An 18668-nucleotide genomic window follows, 5' to 3' on the forward strand; every position below is an offset into this window, starting at 1 on the left:
CGTAAGGTCGTTGTGGGTCGGAACTGACTCCTCGGCCCCTAACAAGAACAGCAACAGCACCACCTGAATAGCAACAGGAACAGCAACAATGACCCACCGGAGAGAATCAATGCTGGCGATTTAAGCACCCTCGGGCTTTACTCAGGCCGACTCAGAACCGGAGGCCGCCAGCAGATGGCGCGGCACAGCCCACGTAGCATTCGCCTTTTAGGGCGGCGGCGCGGAAAACACCTCCTGGGCGGAGGCGGTACTTCCGGCAGCAAGCGCGGTCAGGGGGCCCTGAGGCCCCGGTTGTCCTTCGCATCCGCACGTGTATTGCTGCCATTGTCGCCTCTGCGATGCTGCCCTTCTTGCGCGGTGTGCCCCGTGCCCTGGGCTCCGCCGTGGCCGGCCTCCGCGCCGCCGCGCCCTCTCCGCCGCTCCGACAGCTTCTGCAGCCGGCGCCACGGCCGTGCGCCAGGCCCTTCGGGTTGCTCAGCGTGCGCGCGGGCTCGGCGCGGAGGCCCGGCCTCCTGCGACCCCGCGGGCCCTGTGCCTGCGGCTGCGGCGCGCTGCACACGGAAGGTGAGGGTCCGCACGTGGGATGGGGCTGTGGACGGGGCAGGAGGACCCCCAGGGGCCGGGGCGGAAAAGGGAAGTTTAGACCTCTACTCTACTGCATGGAACCGCAGCCCTCCGAGATCTGAAACATTTTATCCACTGGTTAGCATCCGCACGTTGTGAAACCCACGTGTCAGCACGTCCCCTCTCCCCATCCGGGAGATAGAAAATTAAACGTTGCACGCCGACTCTTATCCCGAGTCTCCTGCAAATGGAACTTTAGGAAAAACCCAAGGTCTAGGTTGAAAGTAGCATAGTTAATGTCTGCTGGCATGTTCAAGAGGGGTAGTTGAGAGTTCTTTTGCTTTGTGGTGAAAGTTAGTAATTAATGAGTTTATTTTTGGAAATTCCTTTTCCAGCGTTGAACTCAGCTTCGCATTGATGAGTCATAGCAGTTTTACCAATGAGGCTCACTGAAGTGAGCTGTACTAAATTCCCAGAGCAACCGTGAATAGCAGCGAGATTAGAACCAGTGTCAGGCCGGTATCTGTCTGCCATCACCTGGGTCGCTGTGTTAAGCTTTTCTTTTTCTGTGACAACTGAATTTTCATTCTAGGAGACAAAGCATTTGTTGAGTTCCTGAACGATGAGATTAAAGAAGAGAAGAAGATCCAGAAGCATAAATCCCTTCCCAAGATGTCTGGAGGCTGGGAGCTGGAAGTGAAAGGGACAGAGGCCAAGTTAGTGCGGAAAGTTGGAGGGGAAAAGTAAGTACCCACCTGGAGGAGGACTTCAGGGACCAAATCCCTGGTCCATCATGACCAATCCCAGAACAGCCTTGATACTTAGCTACATAATTTTCATAAGAAAAAGATGCACCTGGTCTAGTTCCTAAGTTCCAGGTCATCTGTTGAACATAACTTTGCTGTGGGCTTGTTACTAGGGAGATGTAAGGAAGTAGTACCTGGCTGGAAGTCTATTGGACCAGTAAAGACAGACCCTTGGTATACCTTCATTGGTGGAGAGGCCATGCCGTGTGGGGATTCAAACTGTGATATTAGTGATAGAACCGATGAGTTTACAGTTCTGCAGACTCAGCTGCCAGACTGGCTGAGTGAAACAAGGGTTCTGCTCTCTAAATGTTGACAGTAGGTGAATGGGTTACCATATATAGTAAGGGTTGCAATCTGGTGGGATGTTTCTGACCAGTTCAGCTCCTTCCCTATGGTAAATTCTCCTTGAGGCTTCTCTGTAGGATATACAGTCATCCTTAATCACGTGGTTGTTAAGTGCCGTCAACTTTGTTCCTGGTGTGGTGCTATAGGATCAGCACTGGACTGCGAGCCACAAGGTCGGCAGTTCAAACCCATCAGCTGCTCCTCAGAAACCTTATACAGGGTTGTTATGAGTCAGAGCCGACTCAACAACAACAACATGATCTTAATTCAGAGTGTGGTGCTGTAGGATAAGCACTGGACTGTTACCTCAAGGTCAGCAGTTCAAATCCACCAGCTGCTTCTTCACGGAAACAATGTCCTTCGATTTGGATAGTGAATCAGAACCAGCTTTTGGCTGTAACAAACATCACTGCTGAACCTCAGACAGCCATTGTTCTTAGAGGAAAATGGTTTTCTGTCAAGACAGCCAGCAAACACAGAGGACGGAATTGTGCTTCAAGAGGCGTCCTTTACAGAAAGCAAAGGCAAATGGTACCTGCTGGAGCTACAACTTAACATTGTCCTTAGTTGGTGCCTATGGTCTATTGCGATTAGAAAGCCTCCCAAGTGTAGGACGCACCCTGTGGCATGTTGCTCTTGGTGAGGGCTCCCCTTCCTGGTTGGGGCTATTCATGGTCCTCAGCTGATATAACTCGGCAGTGCACACTCTTCCCTTCCTTCCACAGGCAGGTTTTGTGCTAGATAAGCTCTTAAGGAGCTTCTGTTCTGTCTGTCTGGATTCTCAGCTGCTCGCCTCCACTAAGGGTGTCTAAAACAGACCAGGGCAGGCAGTGTCATTTGGCCATGGCCACATGACCAGTGGACACGTCTGGCAGCAAGTCCTGGAATGCTAGCCCACCTGACTGGATTGAGTCAAAGTGAATTCGGCTTATTGGTTTGACTTCCAGCAGCTGGCACATAGTAGGCCCACTTGAGGCCTATCGAGTTAATCTTAGGGTTGGATATAGGACGTTCTGCCCAAAACTCAGATGTACAGCAGCTAGACTGGAAATAATTGTTTCAAGAAGCATTGTTAGCTATTGTTACATGCTGTCGAGTCTGTTCTGACTCACCACAGAGTAGCTATTGGGCTCGAACCACAAACCTTGTGGTTTGCAGTCCAGTGATTATCCTAGAGCACCATCCCACTTCCTTGTTGGCAGTAGCAGGCCTCAGTATTTGCCCATTGCACCAAGTGACACCAAAACTGTTGTTTACCTTGCTCTTCTAGAATCACTGTCACTTTCAACACTAACAATAGCATCCCACCTACATTTGATGGGGAGGAGGAACCCTCAGAAGGGCAGAAGACTGAAGAACAAGAGGTAAGATTTAACACTAACCAGGCTTGCTCTCAGATTTCTGGAGTCCTGGTGTGTCGCTGTGGGTTAATGCGTTGGACTGCAGTCAGTTTGAACTACAAGATTGGTGGTTCAAGCTCACTAGCTTCTTGGAAACCATATCAGGGTCACTATGGGTCAGAGCTGACTCGACAGCACTTAACAACAACAAAGGAACAGTTCTTTTTAAAAAAAAAACAAAACAAAACTCCCCCAAGAGTCCCTGGGTGGCACAGATGGGCCGTAAAGTCAGTTTGAACCATAAGGTCGGCAGTTCAAGCTCACCAGCCACTCCTCAGAAACCCTGTACAGGGTCGCTATGGGTCGGAACCTACTCGACGGCACCTAACGACAACAACCAACAGTTGGGGATCCTGGTGTGGCGCTGTGGGGTAAAGCGCTGGACCGCATGGGTAGCAGTTCAAACTCACTAACTGCTCCTTGGATAATCCATACAGAGTTCCTATGAGTCTGCACTTAACAACAACCAAAAGTCTGGAGAGTTAAGTCTCCCTAGAGGCACCTCTGAAGAAAGGTGTAGTGATCTCTGAATGATCACAGCCCCTGAAGCCCTGTGGGGCACAGTTCTATTCTGACAGTACTACACTGAATCCACCCGATGGGAACTAGTTTCATGTAGGAAGGAGGAGAGAAGGCAAAGAAAAACCACCATGAACTGTGGGCAAGCAGCCATTTGTGTGCCACCTTTTCCTTCCCAGGGACTGAACATGTTGCCATCTGCAGACCCAGGCTCTAGAGATTGGCCTGTGTTCTCAACGGAAGGCTTTGAAACTTTCTTGACCCTTCCAAGGATAGGGAGATGTTTAATGTCAGAGATGATCGTTTGGCACTTGGCGAGCAGGGATTTTGCTTGTGAACCTGAGTGGTACCCAGTCTTGAGACATGTTAGATGTCTAGCCTAGACGCCAGTCTGATCTTTCTAACTGTGTGGGCCTATGTCGTCATATGGCCTGGCACAGAGCATATCATCATGGCTAGCATGGGGGCTCATTCTGCTCCCAGAACTCGTCAGCAGGGGGGCAGCTGTGGCCTTCAGACATTAGGATGGCCAGTGAGCCAGTTGTCCTCATAAATGGCCAAGCTGTCGAGAGATCTTGGAGTTTTACGTCAGCTTTGCTGTATGTATAGATGGAGAAACATACCCAAAGAGATCAAGGGGACTTAACCCGATCTCTGTTCATTGACACTTAGCTGTGGTTGATTCCTAGATTTTTACATTCCAAACCCTAGTGTGTTCTTTAAACAAGTAGGTGTGCTAATGGAAAGCCCTATACTAATTATTTGAAAATCCGCCACCTAGAAAGGGTCAAAAGGAAGAGTTGAGGCGCATCTCCTGAATGCATTGGTATGTGGCTTTTACACTCTGTTAAAGATTCTATGCTCCTTATCTGGTGGCACTTTTTTAAAAAATACAGTGACCCTGTATAGGGATTTTGAGGAGCGGCTGGTAAGCTTCAACTACTGACCTTGTAGTCCAGTACATTACCCTACAGCACCACACCAGGACAAATAATACCTTAATAGTGGTGGCCATCAGACCTTTGGTCCAGGCAGCCAGCCCTGCCAACCATGGCATGTACTGGCTTCTTGTCTCCTCAGCCTGAACTGACATCCACTCCCAATTTTGTGGTTGAAGTTACAAAGAGTGACGGCAAGAAGGCCCTTGTGTTGGACTGTCATTATCCAGAGGATGAGGTATGTAGATGGAGTGCTAGCCCCTGAGGACAAAGACTTCCTCCTGGGACATTCCTGGTGCTTTCTGTTACACACACTTTCTAACTCAGCCCAGCAAAGCAGGGGAGGAGAGAGAGTGAGGGAGCAAGGTTCAAATCTGGTGACTTTGCAACGGAATCATCCCTTTTTCTTGCATGAGTCTTGGTGTGCCCTGGAAAGTTTGTTTCTTCACAGGTTGGACAAGAGGAGGCAGAGGAGAGTGACATTTTCTCCATCAGGGAAGTGAGTTTTCAGTCTACGGACGAGTCGGACTGGAATGACACTAAGTACACACTCAACACCGATTCCCTGGACTGGGTGAGTGCTGGATGAGATGGGCTCCTCTTAATGCTTTGCAGGGGAGGGTGCTAGTCCAACAACAAAGAAGCATTTCAGTAATAAACATTATGACGTGTTGTTTTCCCCCTAAACTAGTAAGTGTTCCTCCTTGCAGGCCTTGTATGACCATCTAATGGATTTCCTTGCGGACCGAGGAGTGGACAACACCTTTGCCGATGAGTTGGTTGAGCTCAGCACAGCCCTGGAGCACAGAGAGTACATTACTTTTCTAGAAGACCTCAAGAGTTTTGTCAAGAGCCAATAGAGCAGAGACCGTGAAAACCGTAAACTGATGGCATACTGTGGCCGGTGAACAAAACCTACTCTAAACAGCAGACACTTGAGCTTTGAGATGGCCATCTTCCTAGTATCATGGGGGAAATGTCACATTTAAATTATTTCTGTTATACTCTAGTGGACTATTCATTTATCCCTTTACAAATCTATTTCTAGATTTTATTTTTTTTTTTTGGTATAACATGATGGACAATAAAATCAGTTAATCCCTTTCTTTCAGGAAGTTTTTTCTTTTTCTTCCCTTTTGACTTAAACATAAAACACTCCAGAGCAGAGAATTTGAATTCTTTTTAATACAAAATAAGTTATAAATAAAAGACTTATCTACAAGGAAGGCCCTTTCTCAGGTGGAATGAGTTGTTTCCAACCCAGTAGAACGCTGGGAAGTCAAGCCTGGCTCTACAGGATGAGAGCCCAAGTATCACAAGCCTGGATTTAAACAGAAAAGGTGGTTAGCTTCGTTTGTATTTAAATCACAAAAGTTTCCTCAGTAAATGGTTAGAAGTTGTTATTAACAATGGCATTTATACTACAGTTAGAACTCTGACATGAGATGATGCAAGTGCAGTTACAGTTATGAACTGAGTTTAATGCTGTGGTTTGTCTAAGGCTGCTGATGACTCTCGCCCTTAAGACTTTGATGGGCCTCCGCCCTGCAGCCTTACCTCCGAAACCATCAGCACCAACACGAGGGAGGGCACTTCAGAAAGTTCGTGGAAAATAAGATAATCTAAAATTTCCATGAACTTTCTGAAGTCTTCTCGTACATAGACTTAACAGCGAAGACCGCATTCTACAGATGAGCTAATCATAAATTCATTCAGTAACCCAGTGACCAGGAAGATTATTCAAACTTGAAAAGGCCATGTATCACTCAGCAGAGGTACAAGTTGCTCACACAGGAACTCAGCCCATCATCATCCCTTGGTCACTAAGCTCCTATGATTCCTTGACAGCTTGGTGCCACCACCGTGGTAAGACATTCAGTCCACTGACCCTCTCATAAGTGCTGTGTATAAGCACTGCTGTTACAGTGGTTAAAGCACTCTTAACCAAAAGGTCTGGGGTTCAAACCCACCATCTGCTCTCAGAAAACGATGGGGCAGTCTGCTTCTATAAAGGTTGTTAAGTGTCATCAAGTTGGTTCCGACTCCTAGGGACCCTGTATAGGGTTTCCGAGGAGCAGCTGGTGAGCTTGAGCAAACACATTGCAGCCCAGCACATTAACCCACAGCACCACACCAGAACTCCTCTCAAGATTCCAGCCTTGGGAACCCCATGGATTTCTAACTGTCCTATATGGGTCGCTATGAGTTGGAACTGATTGGTGACAATGAGTTAAGAGTTTGGTTTGTGGTATCTGTTAATGGCCACTGCTATCTTCTTCATCCTTAGTATCTAATGCTGAATCACCCTGACCTCACAGCCCTGAAGTAGAACCAAAGACAAAGGTCTAGTGAGTAGCATATTAGTATTTTAGAGCATCTAAATGGCATACCTTAAAAAACGTTGAGCTCTGGGATCCCAGTGAGCACAATTTTGCCCTTCTGTTTCTCATCTACGTTGTGACCCCACCTCAAAATGGCCTCTCTGTCCACCCTGGAGCCAGCACTGCCCATCACACTCTCCTAAGACTTCGATGCCTCCCCTACAGCACACTCCTTTCAAATGTCATCATGCACTTGGGGTCAATGCTGCTTTGAGCTGCGTAAGGCACTATTGTTAGGTATGTGGACGGTGGCGTCCATGAGAAATGGATGCTGCAGTTTCAGGTGGACACACAGCAGCTAGGCAATCCTTCATTTCCTCTTGAACTGCCCTTCCCATTCCTCTCAGTCCTTAGTCTAAAACATTTACGCTCTCAAGGAGCTCCACACTCCAGCTCTGCTACGATTATACCCACTCACCTCTTCATCTTACTAAGGCAAAAGCCATCTGACTGGTGCCTGTAACAACAAATATTAGTGTCTTCCTATGTGCCTAGTCCTGGAACTAGAAGTAAAGACAGGGTGCTTCCTTGTTCAATGCTCAACGACATGAGTAGGAAACTCAACACTTCTAGGGGATGTGATGTCAGGTCCAGTGGGGGTGACTTGTAGCCTTCTCTTTTCAATGCAAGTAAAATCTGAGAATAAATGTTTTTGAAACATTTCCAGTTTCTAGGCTACTCTTTCTGTCAAGGTGGGAACAATAGCAACCAATGAAGGTCCCTTATGACTGGATCCCATGGGTGGCTTACCAGACAGCTCATGAGAAGACAGGACTTCTCTTCTGCTCCATCAGTGACTGAAAACTCAGGCGTGTGGGGACAGTGTGTACTGTGCTCATGAACATGGTCTTCTAAGAGGGCTCGGAGATTCTGCTCTGTTAGCTCTGGAGACTGAAAAGAAAAGTTAAACTATAACCGAATCTCAGTTACACCAGTCAATAGGTGGGACATTCTGACCCCTCATGTCCACCAGTGTAACTTGATTCCATGGCCTCATGATCACTAACAAGCTCTTAACCAGTCTCCACTTAGCCACCTTTCCAGCATAAACCCTGCTTCCATTCTTGTTCTAAGACCTACTGACTGCTGCTCATGGTGCACGGAATATTCGCCAGCTAGTAGGCTCCTTTTTAGCCTCATTCACACTTTTGCCTCCACCAACTTCGAGGCTCCTTAACAAGAGTCAGTTGTGTTTGGTCTCAGATCTGTTTGTGCTAATTATATTCTCTACTATAATGAAGTAGTTAATTGCATGTTATATAAACCAATGCTATATGAAAATCGTTTTTGTTTTCCTGATATGTACATTAAAAAATGATTTGCTAATAAAATTTTTTTAAAGCTACTGAATTAGAGAAAAGACAGGAAGGAAAAATCTTAAAGCTATGCACTCAGCTTCTTGATCTAGTTTATAGCAGTAAAGCTGGAACCTCAGACTAAGTTTGACAGACTGACCTACGTAAAAAAGATGACTCATATCTACAGTCAGCAGATTCTTCTTGCTCAAAGACTCCTAGAAACTCACCAGCCACTCCTCGGAAACCCTATACAGGCTTGCTATGAGTGGGAACTGACTAGAGAACACTTAACAAACTTACTATAAAATGTTTCATTTTTATAATTTGCTACTTTAATCAACTGTTGAATTAAAAGGCAAACTTTCAGTCTCTCTCATGTCTGGTCTTCCACTATACTTCAAAAATCACTGGACCTTCCTTAACCTCTGAATCTAGGTATGTCGTCATGTACTGTAATCTTCTTTAATGGGAGATTAGATACATGTGTTTCTAATTCTAAAGTGGGGTCTCTATAAAGATCTTCAGCAGTGGGATAGTAATATATGTCTAACAAATGCTCTGGGGGGATGTCAGAAGATACCCTGATCTGTTGTGATGGTCAGTGTGCACGCTGTAAATATTCTTCTCAGTGTGGCCAAATGCAAACTACTAACGTGACATCACTCCGCAAGGAGTTGGGAAGAGATGTATAGGATCAGTTCTAACACACAAACCTGAAGACTCTAAGAAATTAAAAAGGTAGGGAGGGGCTTCAAAAACTTCATGGAAAATGAAATGAAAAGATCATGGACTTTTTCCACACACTTTTGAAGTTCCCTTGTATATGTGGACGTGGCCCGAAATGTGTGTGGAACACTCACGTGAGATGGGATGTACAAGCCACAGGGACACTTGACCACACCGCTTGTTATTCTTAAGTTGTACCTAAAGGTAGAAAATGAGACTCCCATAGCATCAGGGTCTGCATGGACACCAGGCTCAAATCCCCCAAACCTTTCCAAGTAGCAAACTTAAGAGGAGAAACTCCACTCACCTTGGAGTGGGGATGGAAACCAATAATGCTAAAAAGGTTCTAACAATTCTTACCTTGTACACACAGGACAGATGAGGGGGTTGGCTTCCCACTCAGCCAGCATGATGCTGAGACACTGTTCATCGAACTGCAAGCTCTTCTCATATTCCCTGATGATGGACTGCTCTGTAAGGCAAAAGGCACGTGTGCCGCTTTCACCAGGCTTCGCCCACACTGCCCTGTCTTCAAAGCTAAGCTTCACCTTCAAGGGTTTCCTCCATCCAAGAAACAGATTCAGTCCAAAAAACACAACCAACTGGCAGATCTTACTGCTCTCTCAGGCTAGCCTCATCTGATTGGGTCTCTTCCCCTCCTGCCTGCTCCCTCCTTGTGAGCATAAGAAATGAAGTGAGGCTAAGGGGCAAGGAGACAACTTTGACACACACCTCCAGAGGCTACAGGGGCAAAGATATAAAATGTCAGGGTCCCAGAGGCACATGGAGGAAGCTGACACCACTGAGCACTTAATGTTCTCATGCCAGGCCCAATCAGCTGAGTCGAAAATTTGCTGTGCCCCAATGGTAGGACCCGTGTTGTTCAGAATCAGTGTGCTTATTCATGCAGCAACATACAATAGCTAGTATGTGGTAGCACTGGGAGATAAAGACAAAAAAGACTGGCCCCCTGCCTTTGATGAGCCCACAGTTCAAACTTTAGCTGGGAGCATAGTGGTTACGAATCGGGTTGTGAACCTTAAGGTCAGCAGTTCGAAACTACTAGCTGCTCCATGGGAGAAAGATGAGGCTTTCTGCTCCCATAAAGATTTACAGCCTCGGAAACCCTGTACAGGGTTGCTATGAGTCAGAACCGACTCCATGGCACATCATCACCACCACCACCACAGAGTCCTGGTGTGGTGTGGTAGGATAAAGCACTGGACCGAGAGGTAGGTTTGAACCACAAGCCCAGCAGTTCAAACTCACCAGCCACTCTTCGGAAACCTATACAGGATCTTTGAGTCCGTAACTGACTCAATGGCACTTGATGACGACACAAAGCACTTACTTTCGGAGCCAGCAGAAGCTGTCCATTGACTGCAAACCTAACCACACTAGGCACTGCTCTAAGTCCTCTACACATGTTGTTTTATTTATAACAAACTTATTTTTAGGATGAGAAAAACTAACACTAGCTAAGACAAGAATATGTGTAATAAACAACTTCATTATATAAGGTGCTAAACGATGCACTCGCCACACACTGCTATGGATGCCCCACAGAGAACCGGCCTTGAGGATGAGAAAGAAGGTTCTTAAACTGTATCCTACAAAGTGAGAGGACTGTTATTAACTAATTACTGTAGGACAGGGGAATAAACATGGGAACCGGGTTCACATAATTGATGTTGCTTCTCAACTCTCTTTCCAACTCTGTGTGACCTGGGCTAGACACCACTTTCTCTTTTTAAACTGTCTTGTAGGATAGTCATAGAGAACAATATTATGGAATGAGAAGTTCTTAGCACAAGGCCTAGAGAGACACTAGAGACAAGGCCTAGCACACTAGAGACCTTTATCATTGAGAAAACAGCCAAGTCTTCAAAGTATAAACAGGGACCTTCTGGATATTAGAATGAAGATAGAAAGATGGAGTTAGACCTAATCCTGTTCAGAGGAAAGGCCTGCATCAGAGTAACTCTGCATCAGAGGAATACTCCAGGAATCACCTCGGTCAATCAGTTCCTGTTGGATTTCCTCAAGCACAGCCAGGTCCACTGGCTCTTCCACCTGCAAGAGAAAGCAGAGCTCATCAGAAGTCTGAAGTTCTAATCAATCACCAAGCCCCACCGTGATCAGATTTGGAGCCTGGTTTAAAGAAGCCAGATTTCCCTTAGGGAATCAGTCCATTCCTTCTAGAATATACTGAAAATTGAGGGTGTGGTCCTTCAGGAAAACCATCCGCAACTAATCAAACTACCCAGTAACAGGATAATGGCACCAAATTTTGGGGAGATGGTAATATGGTAGCAGTTAAATACATGGTTCTGCCATGGTTAAGGGACCACAGGCAAATTTCTAACCTCTGTAAACCTCAGCTCCGGCTCTTGAAGTAGAAAAAAAACTATTGTGGGTACAGTTATTGCAAGCAGTAATTGTGATAGAGGCAAGTTTTTAAGATGCTGTAGGACACACAGAAGACATCCAACGAGGCATCAGTATTATATAGTACTTCCAAAGCACTTTCCCATGTTTCCTTATATAATCTTTATAATGCTGTCAACATTATTTTCTCCATATTATAAATATGAAACTAAAGCTCAAAGAGGCAATAGCAAAACCAGGATTAGAATTCTAGAACTCCTGACTTCCTACCTAGTGTTATGTAAATGATATCCACACCCAGTTTCCAACACTGGGTGAGATTAGAATGAGAAAGCTGTTGGAGAGCTTTTTTCAAAAGAGAGCTTCTTAACTCATGTTGTTGTTAAGTGCTGTCGATTCGGACCCATAGCAACACTGTACAGGGTTTCCGAGGCTGTAAATCTTTACAGGAGCAGACTGCCTCATTTTTCTCCCGCGGGACCACTGGTAGTTTCGAACTGCCGACCTTGAGGTTCGCAGCCCGATTCGTAACCACTACGCTACTAAGACAAAATTTCCAAGAGAAAGACAGGGACTGAAAGAATACAATTTTGGTTTCATAAGAGATGGTGATATAATGATGTATCAGGTCTATAGTCCAGTATTTAGAAACCACTGGTCTAGAACAATCTAATGTTAAGGGTGGAAGAACCTGGGTTAGAGCCAGTTAGAATCCTGATTGGAGGCTGAAGATGGGAGAGTTTAACGGACTTAGATAATTAGGTATAGAGTGGACATTAGGAACACTTGCTACTGCAACCCGCTCGCTGAACACACATCCCAGTCTCACCTGAGCCAAGGCCTCCGGACAACTGTTCACTGACTGCAAAGCATCCCACTCCTCTTCCATCACCTCTTGCACTAGAAAGGTGTTCTGAGCTCCTCTTGGCATACTGCCTCCAGTCTGGCGGTACTTGCTCAGGAGCCTGTCCCGGCTGTTTTTCATTCGTTCCAGACATCCCTTGGAATAATGAACAAGATGAAGGGGAGGGGGGTAGATGTGTGGCAATTATTTTGTGTGTGTGTGTGTGTGTGTGTAGTTATTTAACTTTATTATAATTTAAACCCTGAAAATTATAAAACACATTATTTGTACAAATACTTGAGGAATGTTCAACTGGGCACACAGCATCTTCATACAAACAAGCTCAATAATGTCAAAGTTTAAGTTAAAATCTTGTCTTAAAGGCAATTTAACGGCATTTAGATGAGTTGTTAAGACATGAAAGTGAATTTGCAGAAGCAAAATTTCAATTATTCTATTTTCATGTTTCTAGTCTTTGTCCACATGTATTTTCAGATCGTATTACACAATCTGTCTTTAATGCCACCTTTCTTAATGGTTGTTGCTGTTGTTAAGTGCTGTGGAGTTGGTTCCGACACAAAGTGACCCTGTTGTATAGTGTTTCTGAGGTGCGGCTGGTGAGCTTGAACCATAGGTTGCTCCAAATTCTTGCTACTCTAGCTCTGCCTGTGGTATCTGCCTTCCTGTACAACCTGGGGGTGGGGGTGGGTGGGTGAGGGTGTCTGGAGAAATTTTTGGTTGTCACAACTAGCATCTAATGAGCAGAGACCAGGAATGTTGCTAAACATTGTACAAAATACAGGACAGCTCTTACAACAAAGAAAGATCACCGTCAAAACGTTCCTAGTTAGGGCGAGTAAAGAAGTGTTAGTCTCTGGGAACCATGATGACTTCAGAATAGGTCCGGGGGGAGTACAACTCAGTTAAGCCTCTCTAGAAGAGACGTAAGTCCTATGTCATATGCGGTGTTGTTGTTGTTGTTGTTAGGTGCCGTCGAGTCGGTTCCGACACATAACAACCCTCTATAGCGTTTCCGAGGAGCGGCTGGTGGGTTTGAACTGCTAAACTTATACAAAAAAGTCTCTTTCAGTGCCAGGTGCACGGGTGTTGTTGTTGTTGTTGTTATTGTTATTATTATTATTAAGGGGAGGCCAGACCCATACTTCAAATATAAATCCGAAAACAATTATTATTATTTGTTATTATTGTTAAGAGAATCGGTTCCAACTCATAGCGACCCTGTGTAGGGTTTCCAAGTAGCAGCTGGTGGGTTTGAACTAAGGAGAGGCCATATCCAGTCTTCAAATATAGATCCGAAAATAAGGTTTGCTGGGACTGGGCGGGCTCGGAGTAATTCACACCCAGCGAGCCAGAAACACTCGGAAGGCCGGTGGGCGGTAGTCAAGTCACAGACCTCAGACAGAGGCCTGGGTCCGAGGTCCACTTTAAAGGGTCAGACGCTCTCGACATCAGCCCCACATAGATCCGTGAGGAAAACAGCCTGGGGATGGCTAAGAGGAGCGAATAGAGCCCAACAAGTCACAAACCCAACGCTCACCTGCCTGAAAGCCTCTTTCCAAGGCGGCGAGCTCACTGCTTTGTACAACAAGTGGTGCGAAGATTTAGACTGCTCAGCCATCAGCTCTTTACCAGACTAGCCAACCGAATGCCCAGCCTTTTCGAAGCGGTCAGAATTCTGGGAGTTGTAGTTTTCAAATGTTTACCACTCTAGATGGAGGGAAGGGAATTCTGGGAAGTGTTGTTTTACCTGCCTACTCCACACGGAGACAGATTGAATTTGTGAGGCAAATCCAAACTGAATAGAAGGAAAGGGAGGTGAATCTTTAGGGAAGGCTTTGAATGTTTGAGTTTATGCAGATGGAGGTGTTCAACAGGCAATTAAACACAGATCTCAGGCTATCGCCCAGCTACGAAACTTTAGTAACACCAAAGCGTTTTCTAAACAGACACTTGGTCTGTAACCTACCCATCCCGTCTCTTTTGCATTCAGATAAGTGTTTGACTGGTGATTGGTTCTCCTTTGGATAATGGGCGGGTCTCTCCGGCACCCGCTCCTAGTTTTTAGCTTTGTATATCCGGGTCGCGTGCTCGATGATTGGTTGCAGTCGCGGACCGCTAGCTACGAATTGGCTGCGTTCACGGCGCGCTGAGCAGCTGGGATGAGGCGAGCTAAGATGGCGGCTGCCGAGGATCCCGTGGACGACGGTGAGCTGTGGCATACCCGGCTTCCTAACCACGCCGTGTTTCTGCGGCTTCGGGAGGGACTGAAAAACAAAAGCCCCGCCGAAACTGAGAAATTGTCTTCTTCATCGTTGTCTTCGCCGCCATCGTTGCTGACGAGAAACCTACTTTTCGGCCTCGGCGGAGAGATTTTCCTGTGGGACGGGGAAGGCAGCTCCTTCTTAGTCGTTCGCCTTCGGAGCCTCGGCGGCGGCGAAGAACCCTCCCTTTCTCAGTATCAGGTGAGGTTAAACCGGTATTGCAGATGGCCAGTCCCGGGATCTTTCATCTTCTCGTAAGCGTGCGATTCTAGGGCTAAACCGGCGTTCTTGGGTGGGGGGCGCTCATTATGGCTTCTTTTTATTCCTCTCGGATAAGCTGCTGGGCTGCAACCCATAGGTTGGGGTTCGAGCCCACCAGAGAAAGATAGGCTTTCTGCTTCTGAAAGATGTGTAGGCTTGGAAACTTTACAGGGTCGCTAGGAGTCGGCCCCGACACGAAAATGGCACTTAACAACAAGAAGAAGCGTGGCCACACAGCGTTTCGGAGCGCCTGTTATTTTTTTCATTCCTTCGCCCAGAGTGTGTGCCGAGGCCCCTGTGCCCAGCACCGTTAGCGGAACGAGCCCGCTCCAGTTCGCGCTCCTGCGGTTGCTTCAGTTCTGTGAGGAGGAAGGGATCGAAAGGCCGACGTGGACTCATCAGCAAACTTTCCAACAAAACCGGCTAAGGGGATCACGTGTTATTGGGGTCAGGTGGGTCAAGACAGAAGAACTGGGAAGCAGCTGAGCAGAATGCCCTGTAAATACTAGCTTCACCTGGACTGTGCAGAGGAATAGCACACACCTGCTTATCCAAGTCTACTTTCCAAAGCTGTTCTTGATCAGATCGGGCTGTTTTTAACAAAACATCGTTCCTCATTCGTCTGGCTCGTAACCCTATATTGGAGTCCCGGGGTGGCTCTGTGTTAATGCGCCGCACTGCGAAGCCATTTGAACTGCAGGGTCAACGGTTCAAGCTCACCAGCTGCTCCTCAGAAACCCTATCCAGGATCGCTATGGGTCAGAGTGGACTCTACGGTGCTTAACAACCTTGTGTTGAAGGGGCTCTGGTAGCGTAGTGGTTACAAGTTGCGCTTCTAACCTCAAGGTCTGCAGTTCGAAACTACCAGCTGTTTGTTCTGTGAGAGAAAGGTGAGGTTTTCTGCTCCCATAACAGAAGCTCTATAAGGGGTCACTATGAGTTGGAAGCGATTCTACGGCACATCACCACCACCCCTATATTGCGAGTGGGCAGTATTCCAGATACTCTTGAGTCCAACCGACTCCAGCACTTAACAACGTCATGCCGAAGATTGGGAGAGGAAAGGCACCAGGTCTGCCTGAGGGTCATTCTTCATCAGTGGAACATGTAAAAGACCATCTAGAATGCAAGTGATAGCTATAATAACATAATGCTGCTGTGTGCGTTGTTACCCAAACCACCCACTTGTCAAGGACTAGATTCAATGTCTAGTGACCCCATAGGACAGAGTTCAACAGTTCCTTAGGGTTTCTGATTCTTTAGGAGAGCAGACAGCCTCATCTTTCTCCTTCAAATGAAGTAGTGGGTTGGAACTATTGACCTGTTTACCCATCCAATGATTAACCCACTGTGCTACCAGGGCTCCTTGTGATATGCATAAACCTACTGCCATCGAGTAAGATCAACACATTGCTAAATGCCATTGAGTTGGTTCTGACCCATAACGACTCTGTATAGGGTTTCCAAGGACGGGTGGTGAGTTTGAACTACCAACCTTATGTTTCAGACTGACTTTGCAATCCAGCACATCATCCTGCAGCACCACACCAGGACTCCTAAGGGTCCCTATGTAGGGATTCTGAGATTGTAAATCTATGGGAGCAGACAGCCTCATCTTTTCTCCTGTGCAGTGACTGGTGAGTTTGAACCACCTACCTTACAATTAGCAGCTCAGTGTTTAACCCACAGCACCACCAAGGCTCCTGCAGGGTGCTGTACCAAACACCAAACCAAACCCACCGCCTTCTAGTCAGTTCTGATTCAAACCCTACATAGAGATTCCGAGACTGGACATCTGAACGGAAGCAGGCAGCCTCGTCTGTCTCCCACACAGTGTGCTTATTGTTATGTGCCGGGGAGTCGGTTCTGACTCACAGCGACCCTGTATAGGGTTTCCAATGCTGTAAATATTTACGGGAGCAGAAAGCCTCATCTTTCTCCCGTGGAACAACTGGTAGTTTCGAACTGCTGACTGTGAGATTAGCAGCTCGATTCGTAATCACTGTGTGCTTGTTAAGTGTTGTCAAGTTGGTTCCGACCCATAGCGACCCTGTATAGGGTTTCTGAGGAGTAACTGGTGAGCTTGAACCACCAACCTTGCAGTTCAAACGGCTTTGCAGTCTGCTGCATTAATGTATACAGGGTTTCTGAGGCTGTAAATGTTTACAGGAGCAGAAAGCCTCATCTTTCTCCCACGGACCAGCTGGTAGTTTCAAACCACTGACCTTGAGATTCACAGCCCAAGTTGTAACCACTACGCTACCAGAGCTCCTTACCACCAGTGCTTATGGTTGTTGTTGTTGTTGTGTGCCGTGGAGTCGGTTCTGACTCATAGTGACCCTGCACAGGGTTTCTGAGGCTGTTAACCATTACGGGAGCAGAACGCCTCATCTTTCTCCCGTGGAGCAGCTGGTAGTTTCGAACTGCTGGACTTGCGGTCTGCAGCCCGATTCGTAACCACTACGTTACCAGAGCTCCTACACCAGTGCTTAGGAGTACCTAAAAGATGTACTCAGCTGTGACCTGGACATCAGAGCTGTGTTCTTGTGGGAGTGCATGGAAGCTGAGTCTGCAAGAATGTGTAAGTCATGTTAGTGCCAATGAGTCAGTTCTGACTCAGAGGGACCCTGTTTCCAAGACTTTTAAAAATCTGTGGGAGCAGAAACCCTCAACTTTCTTCTGTGGAGTGGCTAGTGGAATCGAACCGCTGTCCTTGTGGTTCACAGTCCAGTGCTTGTCATGTTAGCCAGCTACAAAAGGAAAATGAAGACATTCCAGGAAGAATCAAGACAGAGGCATAACAAAGCCTGATTTCCTAGAAATATAATTTAATCTGATTTATAATTATAAAGTGTAAGTGGAGAATGGTGGAGGGTTAAGACAAGTAGTAGGTTGTAGTTGACTATTTTAGTTGGTTGTCTCTGTTTCTCAAGGTAGAAAAACCTGATGTTTTCTATAACGTTCCAATCTAAATGGTTAAAATATTTCATCAGCAAATGGGCCAAGTGTTGGTATTTATTATCCAGAATGCTTTGTTAGCTTACAGTCAGAAAATGAAGCATTTGTATGCTTTTAGTAACTGCTACATAGATTTACATTAAAATTAAGTATTTTGACCATTTTGCTTTAATTTCCAGAGATTGCTTTGTATAAATCCACCCCTCTTTGAAATCTATCAAGTCCTATTGAGTCCAACACAGCATCATGTAGCACTTATAGGACTAAAAGGACTTATGGTATTAGAATTACCTAAAAGATGGGGGAAAAATTCTGAATTGGAAGGTGGAAAATCAACAGTGAATTGTAGGTAAGTTATATTTCTATTTAGTGTTTATCTGTATAATTTGTACTCCTTGCGGAGAATTGTTCAAGACCAGTGGTTCTTAAGATATGTTTACTATGCCGCTGCTGTAAGTGCTGTTGAGTCGGTTCCAACTCATAGTGACCCTGTATAGGGTTTCCAAGGAGTGGCTGGAAGATTTGAATCCTTGACCTTGTGGTTCAAATTAACCTTGCAGTCTAGTCAGTGTATTATCTTGTTGCACCATACCAGGACTCTTGGTGTGCAGTGGAATGAGGTCCAACTTATAGTGACCCTACATAGGGTTTCCGAGGCTGTTTGAGATGTTATATGCAGTGTAGTCAATTCCCATTTATAGTGACTCTATATGTGACAGAGTAGAACTGCCCCATAGAGTTTTCAAGGTGGTTACGAATCGGGCTGCTAATCTCATGGTCAGCAGTTTGAAGCTACCAGCTGTTCCATGGGAGAAAGATGAGGCTTTCTGCACCCGTAAAGATTTACAGCCTCGGAAACCCTATGCAGGGTCACTATGAGTTGGAACCGATTCCTTGGCACTTAACACCAACAACAATCTTTTCAGGATTAGAACCCCAAGTGTTTTCTCTTGCA

General features: G+C 46.2%; 3 protein-coding genes across 5 annotated transcripts in view; 2 read left to right on the forward strand and 1 right to left on the reverse strand.

Moving 5' to 3' along the window:
• The first annotated feature begins 338 nt into the window (after positions 1 to 338).
• C1QBP (complement component 1, q subcomponent binding protein) lies at positions 339 to 5435 on the forward strand. The gene is made up of 6 exons (XM_006863299.1): positions 339 to 564; positions 1157 to 1307; positions 2989 to 3082; positions 4718 to 4813; positions 5027 to 5149; positions 5286 to 5435. Exons 1-6 carry the CDS (start codon positions 339 to 341, stop codon positions 5433 to 5435), a joined length of 840 nt encoding a protein of 279 aa, XP_006863361.1.
• A 431-nt stretch (positions 5436 to 5866) lies between these two features.
• Positions 5867 to 13851, reverse strand: RPAIN (RPA interacting protein). Of its 3 annotated transcripts, XM_006863301.1 has the most exons (7): positions 13771 to 13851; positions 12198 to 12368; positions 10993 to 11053; positions 9341 to 9452; positions 9115 to 9178; positions 7707 to 7847; positions 5867 to 5896 (listed from the first exon to the last, which is right to left on the reverse strand). In XM_006863301.1, exons 1-7 carry the CDS (start codon positions 13849 to 13851, stop codon positions 5867 to 5869), a joined length of 660 nt encoding a protein of 219 aa, XP_006863363.1. The 3 variants fall into 3 exon arrangements, with proteins under 3 accessions (XP_006863363.1, XP_006863364.1, XP_006863362.1); XM_006863302.1 differs by lacking the exon at positions 7707 to 7847; XM_006863300.1 differs by lacking the exon at positions 5867 to 5896 and having other exon boundaries at positions 7644 to 7847.
• A 504-nt stretch (positions 13852 to 14355) lies between these two features.
• Positions 14356 to 18668, forward strand: part of NUP88 (nucleoporin 88kDa) — a 42545-nt gene continuing 38232 nt past the window's right edge. Inside the window, exons 1-2 of the mRNA XM_006863303.1 lie at positions 14356 to 14695; positions 17893 to 18062. Coding sequence (XP_006863365.1) covers positions 14393 to 14695; positions 17893 to 18062 — 473 coding nt within the window. The 5' untranslated portion in view covers positions 14356 to 14392. The remainder of the gene's footprint in view (positions 14696 to 17892; positions 18063 to 18668) is intronic.

Source organism: Chrysochloris asiatica, unplaced genomic scaffold, assembly GCF_000296735.1.
Source record: "Chrysochloris asiatica unplaced genomic scaffold, ChrAsi1.0 scaffold00054, whole genome shotgun sequence".
NCBI lineage: Eukaryota > Metazoa > Chordata > Mammalia > Afrosoricida > Chrysochloridae > Chrysochloris > Chrysochloris asiatica.

Bases quoted from the DNA above. Each gene is read 5' to 3' on its own strand.
- RPAIN (XM_006863300.1), bottom strand. From the start codon at position 13,851: ATGGCTGAGCAGTCTAAATCTTCGCACCACTTGTTGTACAAAGCAGTG. The intron at 12,369-13,770 runs GTGAGCGTTGGG...CATTATTCCAAG, and splicing joins GGAAAGAGGCTTTCAGGCAG to GGATGTCTGGAACGAATGAA. The intron at 11,054-12,197 runs GTGAGACTGGGA...TTTCTCTTGCAG, and splicing joins GTCCGGAGGCCTTGGCTCAG to GTGGAAGAGCCAGTGGACCT.
- C1QBP (XM_006863299.1), top strand. From the start codon at position 339: ATGCTGCCCTTCTTGCGCGGTGTGCCCCGTGCCCTGGGCTCCGCCGTG. The intron at 1,308-2,988 runs GTAAGTACCCAC...TTGCTCTTCTAG, and splicing joins CGGAAAGTTGGAGGGGAAAA to AATCACTGTCACTTTCAACA. The intron at 3,083-4,717 runs GTAAGATTTAAC...TTGTCTCCTCAG, and splicing joins AGAAGACTGAAGAACAAGAG to CCTGAACTGACATCCACTCC.